The sequence below is a fragment of the Mytilus edulis genome, chromosome 14 (assembly GCF_963676685.1).
Source record: "Mytilus edulis chromosome 14, xbMytEdul2.2, whole genome shotgun sequence".
Classification (NCBI taxonomy): domain Eukaryota; kingdom Metazoa; phylum Mollusca; class Bivalvia; order Mytilida; family Mytilidae; genus Mytilus; species Mytilus edulis.
Window position 1 is genome coordinate 63,375,993 of NC_092357.1, and position 17,289 is coordinate 63,393,281.

At 33.1% G+C, this 17,289-nt stretch overlaps 3 protein-coding genes across 4 annotated transcripts in view; 2 read left to right on the top strand and 1 right to left on the bottom strand.

The window, feature by feature from the left end:
- The window catches only part of LOC139503830 (uncharacterized), a 304,074-nt gene that overhangs the window by 142,522 nt on the left and 144,263 nt on the right, over positions 1–17,289 (bottom strand). The gene's annotated exons all lie outside the window — the stretch shown is intronic.
- Positions 13,146–16,028, top strand: LOC139504389 (uncharacterized). Its single transcript, XM_071294466.1, has one exon. It carries the CDS (start codon positions 13,146–13,148, stop codon positions 16,026–16,028), a length of 2,883 nt encoding a protein of 960 aa, XP_071150567.1.
- Positions 16,103–17,092, top strand: LOC139504390 (uncharacterized). Its single transcript, XM_071294467.1, has one exon. The coding sequence runs from the start codon at positions 16,103–16,105 to the stop codon at positions 17,090–17,092; it is 990 nt and encodes a 329-aa protein (XP_071150568.1).

Consider the following 17,289-nt stretch of genomic DNA (forward strand, 5'->3'; position numbering starts at 1 on the left):
CATAGAAAAACACACGATAAAATATCAATTGACAGGCTTAACTCAATCAAAAAACGTAAATTAATAAGTATTCATTGCAGTTTGTCAAAGAATGTGGGTTAGTGTTATTGTTGAACCAATAGTTATGTATAGCAAACAAACAAGTCTATGGGACATGCTTGCTAGATAAAAATTAAAAACCACATAAAACAATTGACCGTTTCAGAATCTAAATGACTATGGTTTATTTCACTGTAAGTACCCTAAAATGAAAATAACGTCACATCATTGGTTAAATTTCCATTTTTCTGACATTTTTAACCAATCACGACGTTTTGGTGTACACTTTTGATATTATTACCCAGGATGCATTAGATTCTGAAATGGTCAATTGACATTCAAACCTTTGATTATGGCAGATCTGTTTTTCAAATATTTTGATAAATCATTTAAGAAAATATTATTTATTATTCTATATTGGTATTATTTTAGTAGGTTTCTCTATATGAATTGCATTTTGAATAAAAAGGCATATTCACCTGAGAAAGTGTTATTCACCGCGCTAAACGTCACGCGCTTTTACATGCAAGGTTATGGTAAAATGTTTCGTGTAAAATTAGTTTTGGTATATGTTTGTCATTAAATACATTTTCTTTTCTCGGAATATGGAATAAAACAATTACTGTCTTTTGTTTCGGTAAATATGGGGTTTAATTGACTTTTGAAAAACTGATATTCACTTCGGCCGTCGGCCTCAGTGAATATCAGTTTTTCAAAAGTCAATAAAACCGCATATTTACCTCATCAAAAGACAGTAATTGTATAATATTATCTAGTACAATGTAGTATGTGAATAATTTTCATAAATGATATATGCATCTTAATCTTTTAAATTCTTTAACAGCCGAATTGGACAATCTACACGTTTAACTGTCGAAATACTGAAATAGTGTCGGGACATATCAGGCAACATGGAATGCGTTGCTGCATAGGGTTTTTTTATGATTAAAGAAAATATACACAAATATCTCTTCATCTTAACCATCAAAGAATATACTCCTAAAATTAGAAAGGAAATTGGGAATGTGTCAAAGCGACAATTACCCGACCATAGAGCAGACAACAGCCGAAGGCCACCAATGGGTCTTCAATCTAGCGAGAAACTCCCGCAATCGGCGGCGGTCTTCAGCTGGCTCCTAGTACCATGGTCATTTATGTTCGAATGTTAGGTGTCACAAGACCAATTCTATCACCGAGTGCGACACTCACAAAGTTTAACATAGTTAGTTTGATGTTAATGATTAACAGAATAAATGAATAACAAATAAATGCAAAACAATTGTGAATGATATAATTTAAGCCTATAAACAAGAAGATGGGGTATCATTGCTAATAAGACAACTATCAAGAAGAGACTGAATGACACAAAAATTATCAACTATAGGTCACCGTACTGCCTTTAACAATGAACAAAGCCCATACCGCAAAGTCAGCTTTAAAAGTCCCATAAATGACAATATAAAACTATACAAACGAGAAACTAACGGCCTATGAACAAACAAAGAAACGAAAAACAAATATTTTACACATACACAAACGACAACCACCGAATTATAGGCTCCTGTGTTCATTAATTTGCATTAACATTTAAGGGTAAATGTTTACAAAGCATAGTAATAAATTTTTTCAAAATATCAAAAGACTTTTTTCAGTCGTTGGTTATTCCTGACTGGTATCTCTCTCTCAAAGATTTAATCATTGGTAAGGAATTGATATAACAAAATTCATACACGAAAAAAATCGGGATATAAAGGGTTTATAAGTTTAACTCCAGGTCAAGCTGTTTAATTCAACAAATTGGTTTAATTTTGGTTTTGACATAGTGCTATTCGACATACGTATTTTTATTAGCTCACCTGGCCCGAAGGGCCAAGTGAGCTTTTCCCATCACTTGGCGTCCGTCGTCCGTCGTCCGTCGTCGTCGTCGTCCGTCGTCGTTAACTTTTACAAAAATCTTCTCTGAAACTACTGGGCCAAATTAAATCAAACTTGGCCACAATCATCATTGGGGTATCTTGTTTAAAAAATTTGTGGCGTGACCTGGCCAACCAACCAAGATGGCCGCCATGGCTAAAAATAGAACATAGGGGTAAAATGCAGTTTTTGGCTTATAACTCAAAAACCAAAGCATTTAGAGCAAATCTGACAGGAATACTCTTGTTAATCAGGTCAAGATCTTTCTGCTTACAAATTTTCAGATGAATCCGACAACCCGTTGTTGGGTTGCTGCCCCTGAATTGGTAATTTTAGGGATTTTTTGCTGTTTTTGGTCATTATCTTGAATATTATTATAGATAGAGATAAACTGTAAAAAGCAATAATGTTCAGCAAAGTTAGATTTACAAATAAGTCAACATGACCAAAATGGTCAGTTGACCCCTTTAGGAGTTATTGACCTTTATAGTCAATTTTTAACCATTTTTCGTAAATCTTAGAAATCTTTTACAAAAATCTTCTCCTCTGAAACTACTGGGCCAAATTAATCCAAACTTGGCCACAATCATCTTTGGGGTATCTAGTTTAAAAAATGTTTGGCGTGACCCGGCCAACCAACCAAGATGACCGCCATGGCTAAAAATAGAACATAGTGGTAAAATACAGTTTTTGGCTTATAACTAAAAAAACAAAGCATTTAGAGCAAATCTGACATGGTTAAAAGTGTTTATCAGGTCAAGATCTATCTGTCCTCAAATTTTCAGATGAATCGGAAAAACTGTTGTTGGGTTGCTGCCCCTGAATTGGTATTTGTAAGAAAATTTTGCTGTTTTTGGTTATTATCTTGAATATTATTATAGATAGAGATAAACTGTAAACAGCAATAATGTTCAGCAAAGTAAGATTTACAAATACGTCAACACGAACGAAAGGTCAGTTGACCCCTTTAGGAGTTATTGCCCTTTGTATTCAAATTTTAACCATTTTTTCGTAAATCTTAGTAATCTTTTACAAAAATCTTCTCCTTTGAAACTACTGGGCCAAATTAAACCAAATTTGGCCACAATCATCATTGGGGTATCTAGTTTAAAAAATGTGTGGCGTGACCCGGCCAACCAACCAAGATGGCCGGCTTTGGCCGCCATGGCTAAAAATAGAACATAGGGGTAAAATGCAGTTTTTGGCTTATAACTCAAAAACCAAAGCATTTAGAGCAAATTTGACACGGTGTAAAATTGTTTATCAGGTCAAGATCTTTCTGCCCACGAATTTTCAGATGAATCCGACAACCTGTTGTTGGGTTGCTGCCCCTGAATTGGTAATTTTAGGGAATTTTTGCTGTTTTTGGTTATTTTCTTGAATATTATTATAGATAGAGATAAACTGTAAACAGCATAATGTTTAGCAAAGTTAGATTTACAAATAAGTCAACCTGACCAAAATGGTCAATTGACCCCTTTAGGAGTTATTGACCTTTATAGTCAATTTTTAACCATTTTTCGTAAATCTTAGAAATCTTTTACAAAAATCTTCTCCTATGTAACTACTGGGCCAAAGTAATCCAAACTTGGCCACAATCATCTTTGGGGTATCTAATTGAACAAAAATGTGTCCGGTGACCCGGCCATCCAATCAAAATGGCTGCCACGGCTAAAAATAGAACATAGGGGTAAAATGCAGTTTTTGGCTTATAACTCAAAAACCGAAGCATTTAGAGAAAATCTGACAGGGTTAAATTGTCTATCAGGTCAAGATCTATCTGCCCTGATATTTTCAGACAAAACAGACATCCTGTTGTTGGGTTGCTGCCCCTGAATTAGTAATTTTAAGGAAATTTTGCAGTTTTTGGTTATTATCTTGAATATTATAATAGATAGAGATAAACTGTAAACAGCAATAATGTTCAGCAAAGTAAGATCTACAAATAAGTCAAATGACCAAAATTGTCAATTGACCCCTTAAGGAGTTATTGCCCTTTATAGTTAATTCTTAGCATTTTTCATAAATTTTTGTAAATTTTTAGAAAATATTTTCCACTGTAATCACTGGGCCAAGTTCATTATAGATAAAGATAATTGTAGCAACAAGAATGTTCAGTAAAGTAAGATCTACAAACACATCACCATCACCAAAACACAATTATGTCATGAATTTATCTTTGTCCATTGTTTAATATGCACATAGAACAAGGTGAGCGACACAGGCTCTTGAGAGCCTCTAGTTTATCTAGAAACTACCCCTTCACAATGGGAGGAGGGCTTGCAAACTGGGTACCCAAAAATCGTCTAGCATCATATACAATACATATATATATATATATATATATATACAAAGATGTAAAAGATACTGATATTTCATTTAAAAATTTGTTTATTGTAAAATAAGACAGCTTGCATAAATTTTTTTACATATTCATGTACAACATAGAAATATACACCGAACTAAGAGTCACATAATTATATTACACATACTAATAATACAATCCATATCGACTGACAGACAGTCTCAGTCGAATATAGTTACATTCAACATTAATAATACAACATTGTTGTGACGCCATTCTATTGTTGAACCAGTTCTTTATTTCAGTGATTGGACTATCATTTACTTGTTAGAAAAATTTATGCTACCTTCTTCAACTGTCCAATATTTTCAAGAAAAGTCCTCTACTTTCTAAAAAAATATTGGACATCTGAAGGAAGCATAACTGATTCTTACAGGTAAATGATAGTCGAATCACTGAAAAAAACTATCAATTCCGCCAATTAATTTCAAAATGTGAAAAAAAAACAACAACCAAAACACAAATGATAATTACAAAAAAACATTTTTATTAAAGTCACCTTCCAATACAATAATTTTGTCACTCATCAAAATGATCTTTTGAGAAAAAAACGTACTTTCAAATTGATTTTAACACTAACATAAGATTTATCCTCGTCCGTAGTCGGTTATCAAAATTGACCTGTGGTGTTGCTATTAGTCTTCCTAGCATCGTTTTAATCTTCAATTAAAATGAAAAAAAAAACACAACAAATAAAGTAATGCTTCAAACGCTAGATAGATCACGCCGCTATTTAAGGACAAGACAATATAAACATCACCCTGTTTGCATTTAGAATATACTTTCAGCGTCTTTTTCAATTTTGAATAACGAAATGCATGGAAAAGTATTCACTGAAAATATTTAGAGTTGTTCTTGCGCAAAATCGTGATACGCATACCCAGTCTTAATCTTCATGTAGCAAAACATGTTAACAATGTTTACCTTCAGCTGTACTTGTTATTGTCTATTGATTTGAGTTAAGCTAATGTTTAAAGTGGCTAACATGTAGGATAACTTTTTATGAACAGAAAATCTTATTCACATAACAATTTTCACACTAGTTAAAAAAAATGTTAACAAAATTTTTATTTGCTTGCATTTTATCAAATTTTTGACAATGTTGTAAGTAAGATATAAGCCTCTAACAGTCCATTCTATGAAATATTGAACAGAATGGACTGTTATCGGCTTATATCCTTTACAGAAAATCCATGTCGAGTGACAAACAGACGCACTCGAAAAAGGTAACATCATCATCCAGAAGAAAATCCTTGTCGACTGACAAATAGATGCACTCGAATAAAGTAACATTCTATATCCAGAAGAAAATCCTTGTCGACTTCATTCATCAGATGTAACCCAAAAATCTTAGATGGAGACGAACATCATCAGAAGTAACACCAAAGACATGCACCATTGTATCTGTAACATTTTGAATGAAATTCCCAACCGTCTTCCTGTTTCTTTGGGATATTTCTTATAACTCCAGGGCTTAGTGATACCAGTTCACAGCTGAAGCCAAAAAATTAAATCATAAATAAAATATAATCTTGAGGTAGTATAAGCTTTTACAGAGTTTAGCTTTAAGGTGGTACCAAACACTTGACTAAAATTAATTTGGTTCATTTAATTTTCATAAACTTTTGACAAATCATTATTCCCCCAGGGTAACACCAAACTAGTAGTTAGCACTTCTGTGTTTGGCATGAATTATCATTTATATAGTTAAGATTACAAATTAACTTTTTACAAAACGTTGACTTTTTTTTTAAATCTAAGGCTTTTCGATCTCAAGAGTAAATTACCTTAGCTGTATTTGGCAAAACGTTAAGGAATTTGTGGTCCTCAATGCACTTCGTATATTATTTGGCCTTTTTATCGTTATTTAGATTCGAGCGTCAGTGACGAGTCTTTTATTCACAAAACGCGTGTCTGGCGCATAAAATAGATTTTAATCCTGGTATCTATGATGAGTTTATTTGACGTTTTACAAAAAACATAAAAAATATCCAAAAATTTTAACAACACACTTTATTGGAAATATTTCATTGGATATATAGATGGTTAACAAACACACATTTTGATCATTGAAAAGCTTAATGTTTCATTATCTAGAGAATTTTGGTATTGTACGTGATATATATTTCTGAAGTACCTAATTACATACAGCTTTTTTCTTTCGCGTCATATCCTCAACACTCTTTCAAGTAAAGAAGTGTGCTTTATCTTACCACTTTTTAAGACTTTGGTATTGCACGTGATATATATATGTCTAAAGTACAAAATACCAATACTTTTTTCAGCTGTTCAGATGATTCGGAGGAATGACAATGAAGAAGAACATAACCTATCTTTTTTTAGACCTACTTTCGTATACAACCGGATGTGACGTGCCATGATTTGGTGGTATTACACCTAAATTGTATGTTACCACTGTTTCAAATTTTGATATTGCACGTGATATAGATGAAGAAGAACAATACCTACCTTTGATTATGATAGTTGAGGCCAATACATGTGAGTAGCGTATCACACAGGACAGCACATTCCAACAATGACGTGTTTTTCTTTGATATCAAAATGTTCAGGACTGCTTTATAGTTTGTTGTACATTGAGAGAAACGACCATCGTAAAGGTTATTCACAACTGCAAAACATATTAAAATATCTAATATATTACCACGCCTTTATAAACACAGGTCAATTAAGTATGGAAATCTACAAGCGTTTTTCTGGATTTACGTTACGAACGCTCAAAGGCAAACATTTGAAATCCGAGGATGTATAAATACCGAAACCGTGGTAGAGCTATAGGATAAAAATACCAAAAATCGATAGCCAAATTCATCTAAAGTCAACTTTGCTTGAGGGAGTTGAAACCTTTGTACACATGACATGTTTAAAGTGGTTTCATACATACACTATGATAATGGAAATGTTACCGGAGATCACGAACATTAAAGTCTTCCCGATTTCGAATTCAAATACTTGTTTTACTATTTATCGAAACTTAAAAGTCATCTTTCATATAATAATTACAAACAGATATAAGTAAGCAACAACAATAATGATAATACTTATATTAATATGGATTTCCCTGCAGCAGTTGTTTTCGTTTTTGATGCGTTTTGTTATTTGATTTTGCCATGTGATTATGGACTTTCCATATTGATCTTCCTCTAAGTTCAGTATTTTTGTGATTTTACTTTTTTCTTACCGTAAAAAATCAAATCACCAAAATATCGGACTCCAAAGTTCCTAAGCAAATGGCAAGATAACAAGTCCAAACACATCAACGAATGGATAACGACAGTTATATTCCTGACTTAGTACACACGATTTTGGAATTTACGAATTTTGGGTCGTTAATGCTTTTCAACTTTGTACTAGTTTGAATTGATTACTATTTTGATCTTAGCGTCACTGATGCGTCTTATGTAGACGTAACGCGCGTCTGACGTAAACAATTATAATCCTGGTACCTTTGATTACTTTTAGAACAGTCATTTTCTCACGTAGAAAATGGTAGACTAAACCATGTTTCATAGCTAGCTAAACTTCTCACTTGTATGACAGTCGCATAACTTTCCATGAACTTGACAACGATGTGTTAAACAAACTAACACAAATATTTATAGGATAAAATGGCAAATAGGAGTAAAACATTTATAACAAATTATAGATACACTGTTGTTATATGTGTTTAATTTTTTGAAATTATATAATATTTTGTAAGACAAATTTAACATAACTTGTCCCTGTTGTTCAATGCTAAACAATCAATTGACTTCAAAGAACACAATTTACAAGTTATTTTCTAAAGTTTTTTTGGGATTGGATACATGTACAAATGATGTATCTGATAAACAATAACGCTTGTATTGAAGCGATGAAGAAACAAAGAAAAGGGTTCTCGCTATATTGGAGACCCATTGGTGGTCTTCGGCTGTTTGCTCTATGGTTGGGTTGTTGTCGCTTTGACACATTTCCCATTTACATTCTTAATTTTAAAATTACCTCCTATTTGAACCTTCCATTCTCCTATTATTCCCCAGTTTGTGTATATTCCTATGCTTCGTATTGTAAACGGATTTAGGTCGGTCCACTCAGCTATAACATTTATACCAACGATAAGTCCTTTTCCCATCATTAGAACACCGTTGGTGGTACTGATCCAGAATGGTCGGTATTCATCACATTGACAAATGTCAGGAGTGTTGAATATTTCCATGTGTTGGCTACCCGGTGTAAGTGAATCGTCATTCCGTCTTCGAATAGCTGATTTTTTATTTGACCAGCCACCAATTAAAAAATCATACATGGGCTTTGAGGAGTTTCCATCGTCTGAATTGGACATAATAATTGACGCATCTTGACACGCCTTCACCTTAAATGTTAGCGTCGTAATTCCACTTAAATCGAGACCATTTTTGTTGATATTAACAACGTACTGCAAAAAATCAGCGATCTGAAAGGAATGCTTGTATCCAATATTGGGTGTTGTAAATGTATTTTCAATTACCAGTCCTGTAAGATAATGTATATAAACCAATCCATTTCTTTCAGATTAAGACAGAAAAATATATGACAAAAAAGAGAGGATAAGACACTTGTAGTAAAGGGACATTAAAAAATTAAAGAAGAAAAACAGACAGCAAAATGACTAGAATAAAAAAGACGAATAAACAAACAGTGCACAAAACATTAAATCGAACTTTGGAAACAACCAGGGGAAGAAGCAACATTTCATTGACTTCATTTACACCCGAGCCAAACAGATATAGGACAGGGAACCAGTCTATTCCAGTTACTATAAAATTAATTAGCTATGTCCTACTACTTATAATTCAGTTTGAAGAAAGGGCACTTTACTCAGGTAAATTACGGAATTGTTCATTAAACAGGGGGTGGATCTTGGATTTTAGGTTTAGGGGGGGCGTAAACTTAATTTTTTAGGCAAGTAGAGTAAAACGAACAGTTTTTTGAGATAAGATTATCGAAATATGCATTATTCAGCTGAGGACAACCCATGCTTTGCAAATTTTAGCGGGAAGGGGGGCACAAGCCCGCTGCGCCCCTCCTGAATCCGTCCCTGTATTAAAAAGTCATCGCTTCGAGTTTTGTTCAAAATCATCAACGCTGCATACATTTTGAAACCACTTTTGTTGAGAACTCAGTATTTATGTAATTCGTCTGATTGTTTCTGAACTATTGATGTTATTTATAATATTATTAAGTCGAAGAAAAACTGACAATAACATAACAAACAAACGGAGGGACGAACATGTGTACTTAATACTACGCTACAAACGTCTTTTATATTACAGAGGCCCCTTATGGGGGTGTCCAAGTAATCACATAATCACATAATCATGTTTAATTGTGTTAAACAGAATAATCAAATAACCAAAAGTACCGTCCTAGATTATCAAATAATCAAATATTCATGAAATATTTTGTCTGGTAATCAAATAAATCATTATAAAAAACGACCAAGTAATCACATAATCAAAAACCTAACGAGGAGGCTCAATATAGGTAGACAAAACCAAACAAAATGGCTTACTACCAATCAGATAAAAATAAAAATGTTTTGACATCTTTTCGGTGTATTTTATTAATTAATTTATTAAAACTTTAATATGAATGAAGGGGAAAATTAGTCAATATTTTTGAATGTTGTAGAATATGAAATCTACATGTATTTTTGTTTATTATTCAAATTCGAGGATTGTGTAATAGGACATTGACATGGTTATCCTTGTTTGATTATTGATGCATTTATATCAAAACTTACGACAGAGAAATGAGACGTACATAAATTATCCTGCAACTGGCAGTTTTACTATACGAATACATTTTAATGTATGCTATATGCGTAGAACATACAATGTTGTTAACTGCTTTAATTTTGAGCGAGCGGCAGTACTCAAATTATCATTTTTTTTTAGTTTCTTCTTTGCGGTCCACGTTCAAACATTATATTAATAATAAAGATAATAAAGACATTGCTGAGACTGTTATAGGAAGCTCAGTAAATTGTAATTGTTTTGTTCTGTTTTTGATGAAAATTCAGATTTCGGATTTGGTATCAATAACAACTGCAGCTTTGACTTTTATGTCGATAATCTACAACGATAAAATAACGCGTTTTCGGGGTTTTCTCTCTCGGAGGTACATGGTTCAAACTTATAGAGTAAAGTTAAGATTTGACAGGTTGTTCTCGCATATGAAACCTCTCTATCAGTGAAAACGTATTCAATGTTTATTTAAAAAGATTTTGATATACAACGTAATTAATACTGTTCTCAACAAAACCTTTCAATTTTATAATAATAAAAAAAAAAAAAACAGAAAAACCCACACAATAACTTCAAAGTAGAGTGTTTTGAAATCCGGCACCTAAAATCTTTCAATTCAACTAAAAAACTTCTGTACATTTTTCCTTCATTATAAAAGAAACAACGGGAGAGCGGATTTTTAATAAAAATACTGGTTTAACAAACTGAAAGTGAAAAATAGGAATAAAATATACCAAGGCTTTTTTGCAGTTTTGTATGCATTTAAAACTTGTTATAGAAGACCTGAATTTCGAAAACATGTATTGGGATCTAACTGTTTCTTTTTTAAATAATGCAACGAAAATAGTGCAACGAGATCTACAAATGGAGCTTCCCGATTATCGTTTCAGGTGTCAATTAAAGAACCTTACATAATTGATGAGATTTTGCGAAAAGTAGGATATTTTTTTTACCTCGTGTCAAAATGAAACCTTATAAAACCGTTTATGACTGATGCATCTGTCAGCACTGGAAACCTTTGACAGCACTGCCACATCTAGATCTCACAGGATTTGTGCGCACAATATGTTAATGTTTAGCACACTAACTATTAGTCAAAGCTCAAAATATTTTCATATCACGCACAAAAAATATTACCTTGTGCGCACTATATTTCATATTCAGCAAAACAAAATAAATATTACGCCCATGCAGTGGTATATTGTCGCACGTTATATATTTTGTGTATGCATAGATCCCTAACGAGGCATCGTAAAGTTCAGTCTACCAATATACCAGATACTTCCATCTTTCATTAATATCAGTGAGAAATTAATACCATATCCATAAACGTAACGAGTGACAAACAACTGTTATGTTCTTTACTTCGTAAAATCATTTTCCTAAGTAAACAACGGGTTATACATGTTTCTATAGTTAGCTAAATTTCAAACTTGAACAAGAGTCATTTATAGAAGTGTAATATAGTGATAAAATCCAAAATCATAATCAACGTCAGTGATCCTGCGGTCAGCGTATTAATTCATAGTTTGACTGAAAACTATTAAAGATAACAATTAACATGAATTAATGTGTTTGAATTCGATTTGAAAATATTAAAAGAAAACATAGATACGGTAATGGGTAACTGTTCCTTTAAACCGAAAATCTGTGGTATACGTATGTTTGATATTATGATTCATTTAGTTTCTGCATTTTAACATAAAGACGAAATATCATGGCATGTACAATGGACGATATATGTTTTATATATCATGAAACATAAGATGATAAAAAATATTGAACATTATCACAATTTACAGTTATGTAACTCAAGGTCAAATATTGACTACATATGGCATTCTGGATCCAGAAAAAAGTAAAATCTACCAAATTTTAGATAGGGGTTTATGTTAACGTCCAAACTTTAGTTTTATTGATCTTTTTTGTGTTCAAACTATAGTGCAGTTTTACAAGACATAAGTGAAAGATATGACATGTATCTGGCATTGTTATACTTTTGCTATTATGCAAATAAGACAAAGTAAAAGTTAGTGGTGTGAATACTCAGTATATGATACGTCTGTTGCGAAAGTACGCAATTATAAAGACATTGGACTTTTATTTTGACATTGTGTATATAAAATTACATTGTTATTTTAATTATAGTAAATGAATCATACTAGAATATTCTAGATGGATAGTGAAAGTATTTGTGTATATTTATGTTCAAGAAAGTGTTGGCAAATTCCGGAATTTACCCTGTTACTAAAAATAGATTATTTCCCATTTCTCTAGTTAATTATAGTTTGTTCTAGATTTAGAATGTTCTAATGATTTTAGTATATAAGTTAAGGGTTTTTATGGATAATTATCATTGTAAAAATAGTAGTAACAGAAGTATAGAAGTATTATCAGTTGAATTAGAAAGAAAAAAGACGGATTATTCCAATGTGGTATTTATAGGTGGCACGGTAGTATTTGCATTCCAGAATTTAGGTTGCTCTTTTGTGTACCCTACTTAGGTTAATGTATCTAAACAGTGCGATTGGACAAAAAATACAGTATCAACTGATCTTATTTTCCCAAACTGAGGGATGAATCAGGTGTAGAAAAATATGAAATAATTTTACATGCAGATGAAAATGAATTTTTGAGAATTTTTTGAAATTTTGTATTCACTGCACCATAAAAGACCTAAAAACACTAGTGGCCTTAGGTATTTAAATATAGCAAAAAACGTAAACGGTCATGATACATATTCAAATTCATTTCTAAATTAATAGTAAAATGAAAGTACTTCAGTTAACTGTGAATGTAGAATTTTTTGCAGTGTTAGAAAGTGGTGAAAATTTTAAAAAGGCTATCATTATCCCTATGGGCCAGGAAATACTACCGTGCCACCTATAAACTGTATATACTGTTAGTAACTGTTAGTTATTGGATTAGAAATATAAAAGGATTCCGTGTTAGACTGATTTTGCCACATTGTATGGTGCCGGAACCCGGGAGTTACAGAAAAAGAAATTTATAAAGAACACGGAAAAGAAGTAACCACAGAAAAGATGGCAGTCTCATATTTGAAAGGACTCTGTACAAGGTACAATAATTTGTTAGCTAAAGAATTAGATAAAAGTGGAGATATAATAGCACAAGGGATTCAAGATGAAAGTGTGACAACACAATTAAGGCAAGTTTTATCAGCAGAGAGGCGATTAAAGGATTTTGCAGCAAAACTTGAAGATAGTATGAAAGAAATTTCACTTATATTAGAGGAAAAAGAAGATGAAGAAGGTGAAATTGTAAAATTTACAAAGGCAAGTGAAATATATTTTAAATTGCTTGACGGTGTAACACAGCGCTTAGACGAATTAAAAATATTCGAGGAAGAAATTCAGGATAAAATTACAGATACTAAGAAAACAGAATCGGCCACGGACCACAAGGTGGAGCATTTATTACAATTACAGACACAAATGCAAGAACAGATATTACAGTTTCAACAGTTACAACTCCAAGAATTACAGAGGAAAAGTCAACCTTCAACAGTAAGTGCAGTTAAACTTCCTAAATTAGACCTAGTTTCGTACAATGGAGATAAGTTAAAATGGACAGAATTTTGGGATTCATTTGAAGCAGCAGTGCACACAAATCAAAGCTTGACAAAAATAGAAAAATTAAATTACTTGAAAAGCAAACTTTTTGGAACAGCTAATTCTGCTATATCTGGCTTAACGCTCTCCCATGAAAATTACGATGTAGCAATTTCAATACTAAAGGAAAGATTTGGAAATGTTCAATCTGTTGTCAACAAGCACTATTCAGATTTAATAAACCTTCAGTCAGCTTCAAATCAAACTACACATTTACGTAGACTTTATGATGACTTGGAACGACACTTACGTAGTTTGGACGCAATGCATCAAGATGTAACCCAAGATGTATTCATCTCGATGATAACATCTAAGCTACCAAAAGAAGTCCTTATTCAACTTGAAATACAGAAAGGTAACAATGAAAGATGGACAGTAGGGAAGTTAAGACAGTTTTTCAATACTTACATAACTGCTAGGGAAGCTGCAGAAAGTCAGTCTAAGGAAACACATACTGGTCCCAGTTCTGAAGAAAAACAGCAGTCTAAAATCCAGTCGAACAACAGTAATTTTCAACCAAGAAAACACTTATCTGCAGAAGCTCTGATGACAATAAAGCCATTTGGAAAAAACTCAGGCAGTGGAAATTCAATGGTTTGCCGATATTGTGATGGACACCATTGGAGTGATGAGTGCAGAAAGTTCAGTACAATTGAAGACAGGAAGCAGAAAATCAAGGGTAGTTGTTATACATGCTTGAAACCAGGACATGTTAGTAGAGACTGTAAATTTGAAAAAGCATGCTACCATTGCAAACAGAAAAAGGGTCACCATAGAAGTTTATGCCCAAAGAAAATTCCCTCTCAACAGAAAGAAGTTTCACATCTAGCTGATGAAATGCGTGAAATAGTTTCAAGTGAAGAGAACGTACCAGAGAATAGCTTGTTGTCCTCCGGAGATATAGTTTTGATGCAGACAGCTCAAACAACTGTGTCAAATACAGAAGTTAATGAAACAGAAGTAGTAAGACTATTAATGGACTCCGGATCTCAGCGAACATATATAACAGAAAATTTGGCCAAGAGATTAAACTTGAAGAAGAAAGCTACAGAGGAGATAACTCTTGTAACATTTGGTGCAGATAAGCCAAAAACATTAAGAACACAAAAGGTGTCATTAAAGATCAGACTAAAAGATGGAGTTTGTATGCTTATTGATGCTAATGTTGTTCCTAAGATAACAGGATCAATACTAAGAAGACCTTTACAAATGGATGTATGTGAAAATGTGAAATACTTATGTAACAATCTGCAACTTGCTGACACACTGCCTAGTAGCTTAGAAAGTTCAACAATAGAGATTCTTATCGGAAATGATTATTATTTGGATATCATATTGCCACAGAAAATAGAAATTCAACAAGGGCTTTATCTACTTGGCTCTAAGCTAGGATGGATCCTTACAGGAAGGTCACAATTAAGTGATGAAGAAAGAGAGAACAAAATGACCATGACAGTAAATGGCTTATTATCTATAACAGAATGCTGTCTCAACTCTACAATTGACACATGTCAACAAATCAAGCCATCCATTGAAGATTTCTGGAAATTGGAAACTATTGGAATACAAGATTGTCCATATACATCAGACGACGAAAATACTTTGAGTAACTTTGTCACCTCACTCAAAATGGAAAATGGAAGATATCAAGTAGCCTGGCCATGGAAAGAAAAATTACCGGAACTTCCTGAAAATAGGGAACTTGCATACGGAAGACTAAAGTCACTTTTTCAGAAAATGAAGAACAATCCTGACCTATTAAACAAGTATGATGAGATTATTCAAGACCAGTGCAAAAAGGGCATCATAGAAAAGGTGTCAAACCAATGTAGTAAGGATACCGGAATCAAGCATTACATACCACATCATGCAGTAGTTGACCCAACCAAACCTACAACTAAAGTAAGGATAGTTTATGATGCGTCTGCCAAATCAAAACAAGAGAATAAAAGTTTGAATGATTGCCTGCACAGAGGACCTGTAATGTTACAAGATTTATGTGGACTCTTGTTGCGTTTTCAAATGAACAAAATTGCAGTAGTTGCTGATATTGAAAAGGCATTTCTCCAAATTGAACTACAAAAAAATGACAGAGATGCAACTAGATTTTTTTGGCTAAGAAACATTAATCATCCAACTGTAGAAAACAATGTACAAGTTTACAGATTTTGCAGAGTGCCATTTGGAGTTATATCAAATCCTTTCCTACTTGCAGCAACTTTGGACTATCACCTTGACACATACAAAATGCAACAGCAGCAAATATTAGAGAAAACATTTATGTGGATAATGTAATTACTGGAGTAGATTCGACAGAGAATGCAGTTACATTATATAAAGAGGCAAAACAAATATTCAGTGATGCATCAATGAACTTAAGAGAATGGGCATCAAATTCACAGCAATTTTTAAAATGCATTCCCAAGGAAGACCTGGTGAATAGAGACAAATTAAAGGTTCTTGGATTAACTTGGACAATAAAAGATGATACATTAACAGTGAACAGTGCAAGAAATGATAACATGTTTCCAATCACCAAAAGAGAAGTATTACAGAGAGTGGCTTCTGTGTTTGATCCACTTAGATTTTTCACACCTGTGACTTTAAGAACCAAGCTTTTCCTCCAAATTTTGTGGAACAAGAAAATGGAATGGGATGAACAACTGACAGAGGAAGATATTCAGCAATGGAAAGAAATCTCTTTTGATTTAGATGAAATTCAGGAATATCATATTCCTAGAGCTATTGGGCTACCTGGTACAGTTACGTTCAGATTACTATGCTTTTGTGATGCTTCAACCAAAGCCTATGCTTCTGCTGTTTATCTACATCAACTCAGGGAAGACAACTTATGTAAAATTGATTTACTGTTTTCCAAGACACGCTTGGTACCAAATAAGAAAATAACTTTACCACGACTTGAGTTATTAGCAGTTGTCATTGGTGTCCGTTGCATTGACTTTGTTAAGAAGCAATTAAAACTTCCTATCTGTGAGACGATTTTGTGGACAGATTCTCAATGTGTTTTACACTGGATAGGATCGAAAAAACCTCTAGCAACATTTGTTGATAATAGAATAAAGGAGATTAGGCAGCAACAAGACATTCAATTTCAGTACGTCTATACGAAGGAAAATCCAGCTGATATTGCAAGCAGAGGCACAACAGTATCACTGTTAAAAGAAAACATCCAATGGTGGTATGGTCCCTCTTGGTTAACTAAACACAGAACTGAGTGGCCTAGTTGGGATCCTCACAATATAAGTGTTGACAATAAAAATTCAATTGAATCAGAATACAAGGTATCTAAAGTATTCATGAAGCAAAATTGCTTGCTGGAGAGGGTCCTGACGGAGTAACAAACAGTGTTGGAAATTCGAAATCTAGTGTTGGGTATCTGTTAGACATTGATTGTAGCAGATTTTCCTCATTTATCCGCTTGATCAGAGTATCAGCTTGGGTATTGAGATTTGTTAAACGGTTAAATAAAGAGACAATATCTGGTCCTCTAACAGCTGCAGAGCTAGAACACGCAACGTTATTGTGGATAAAATCT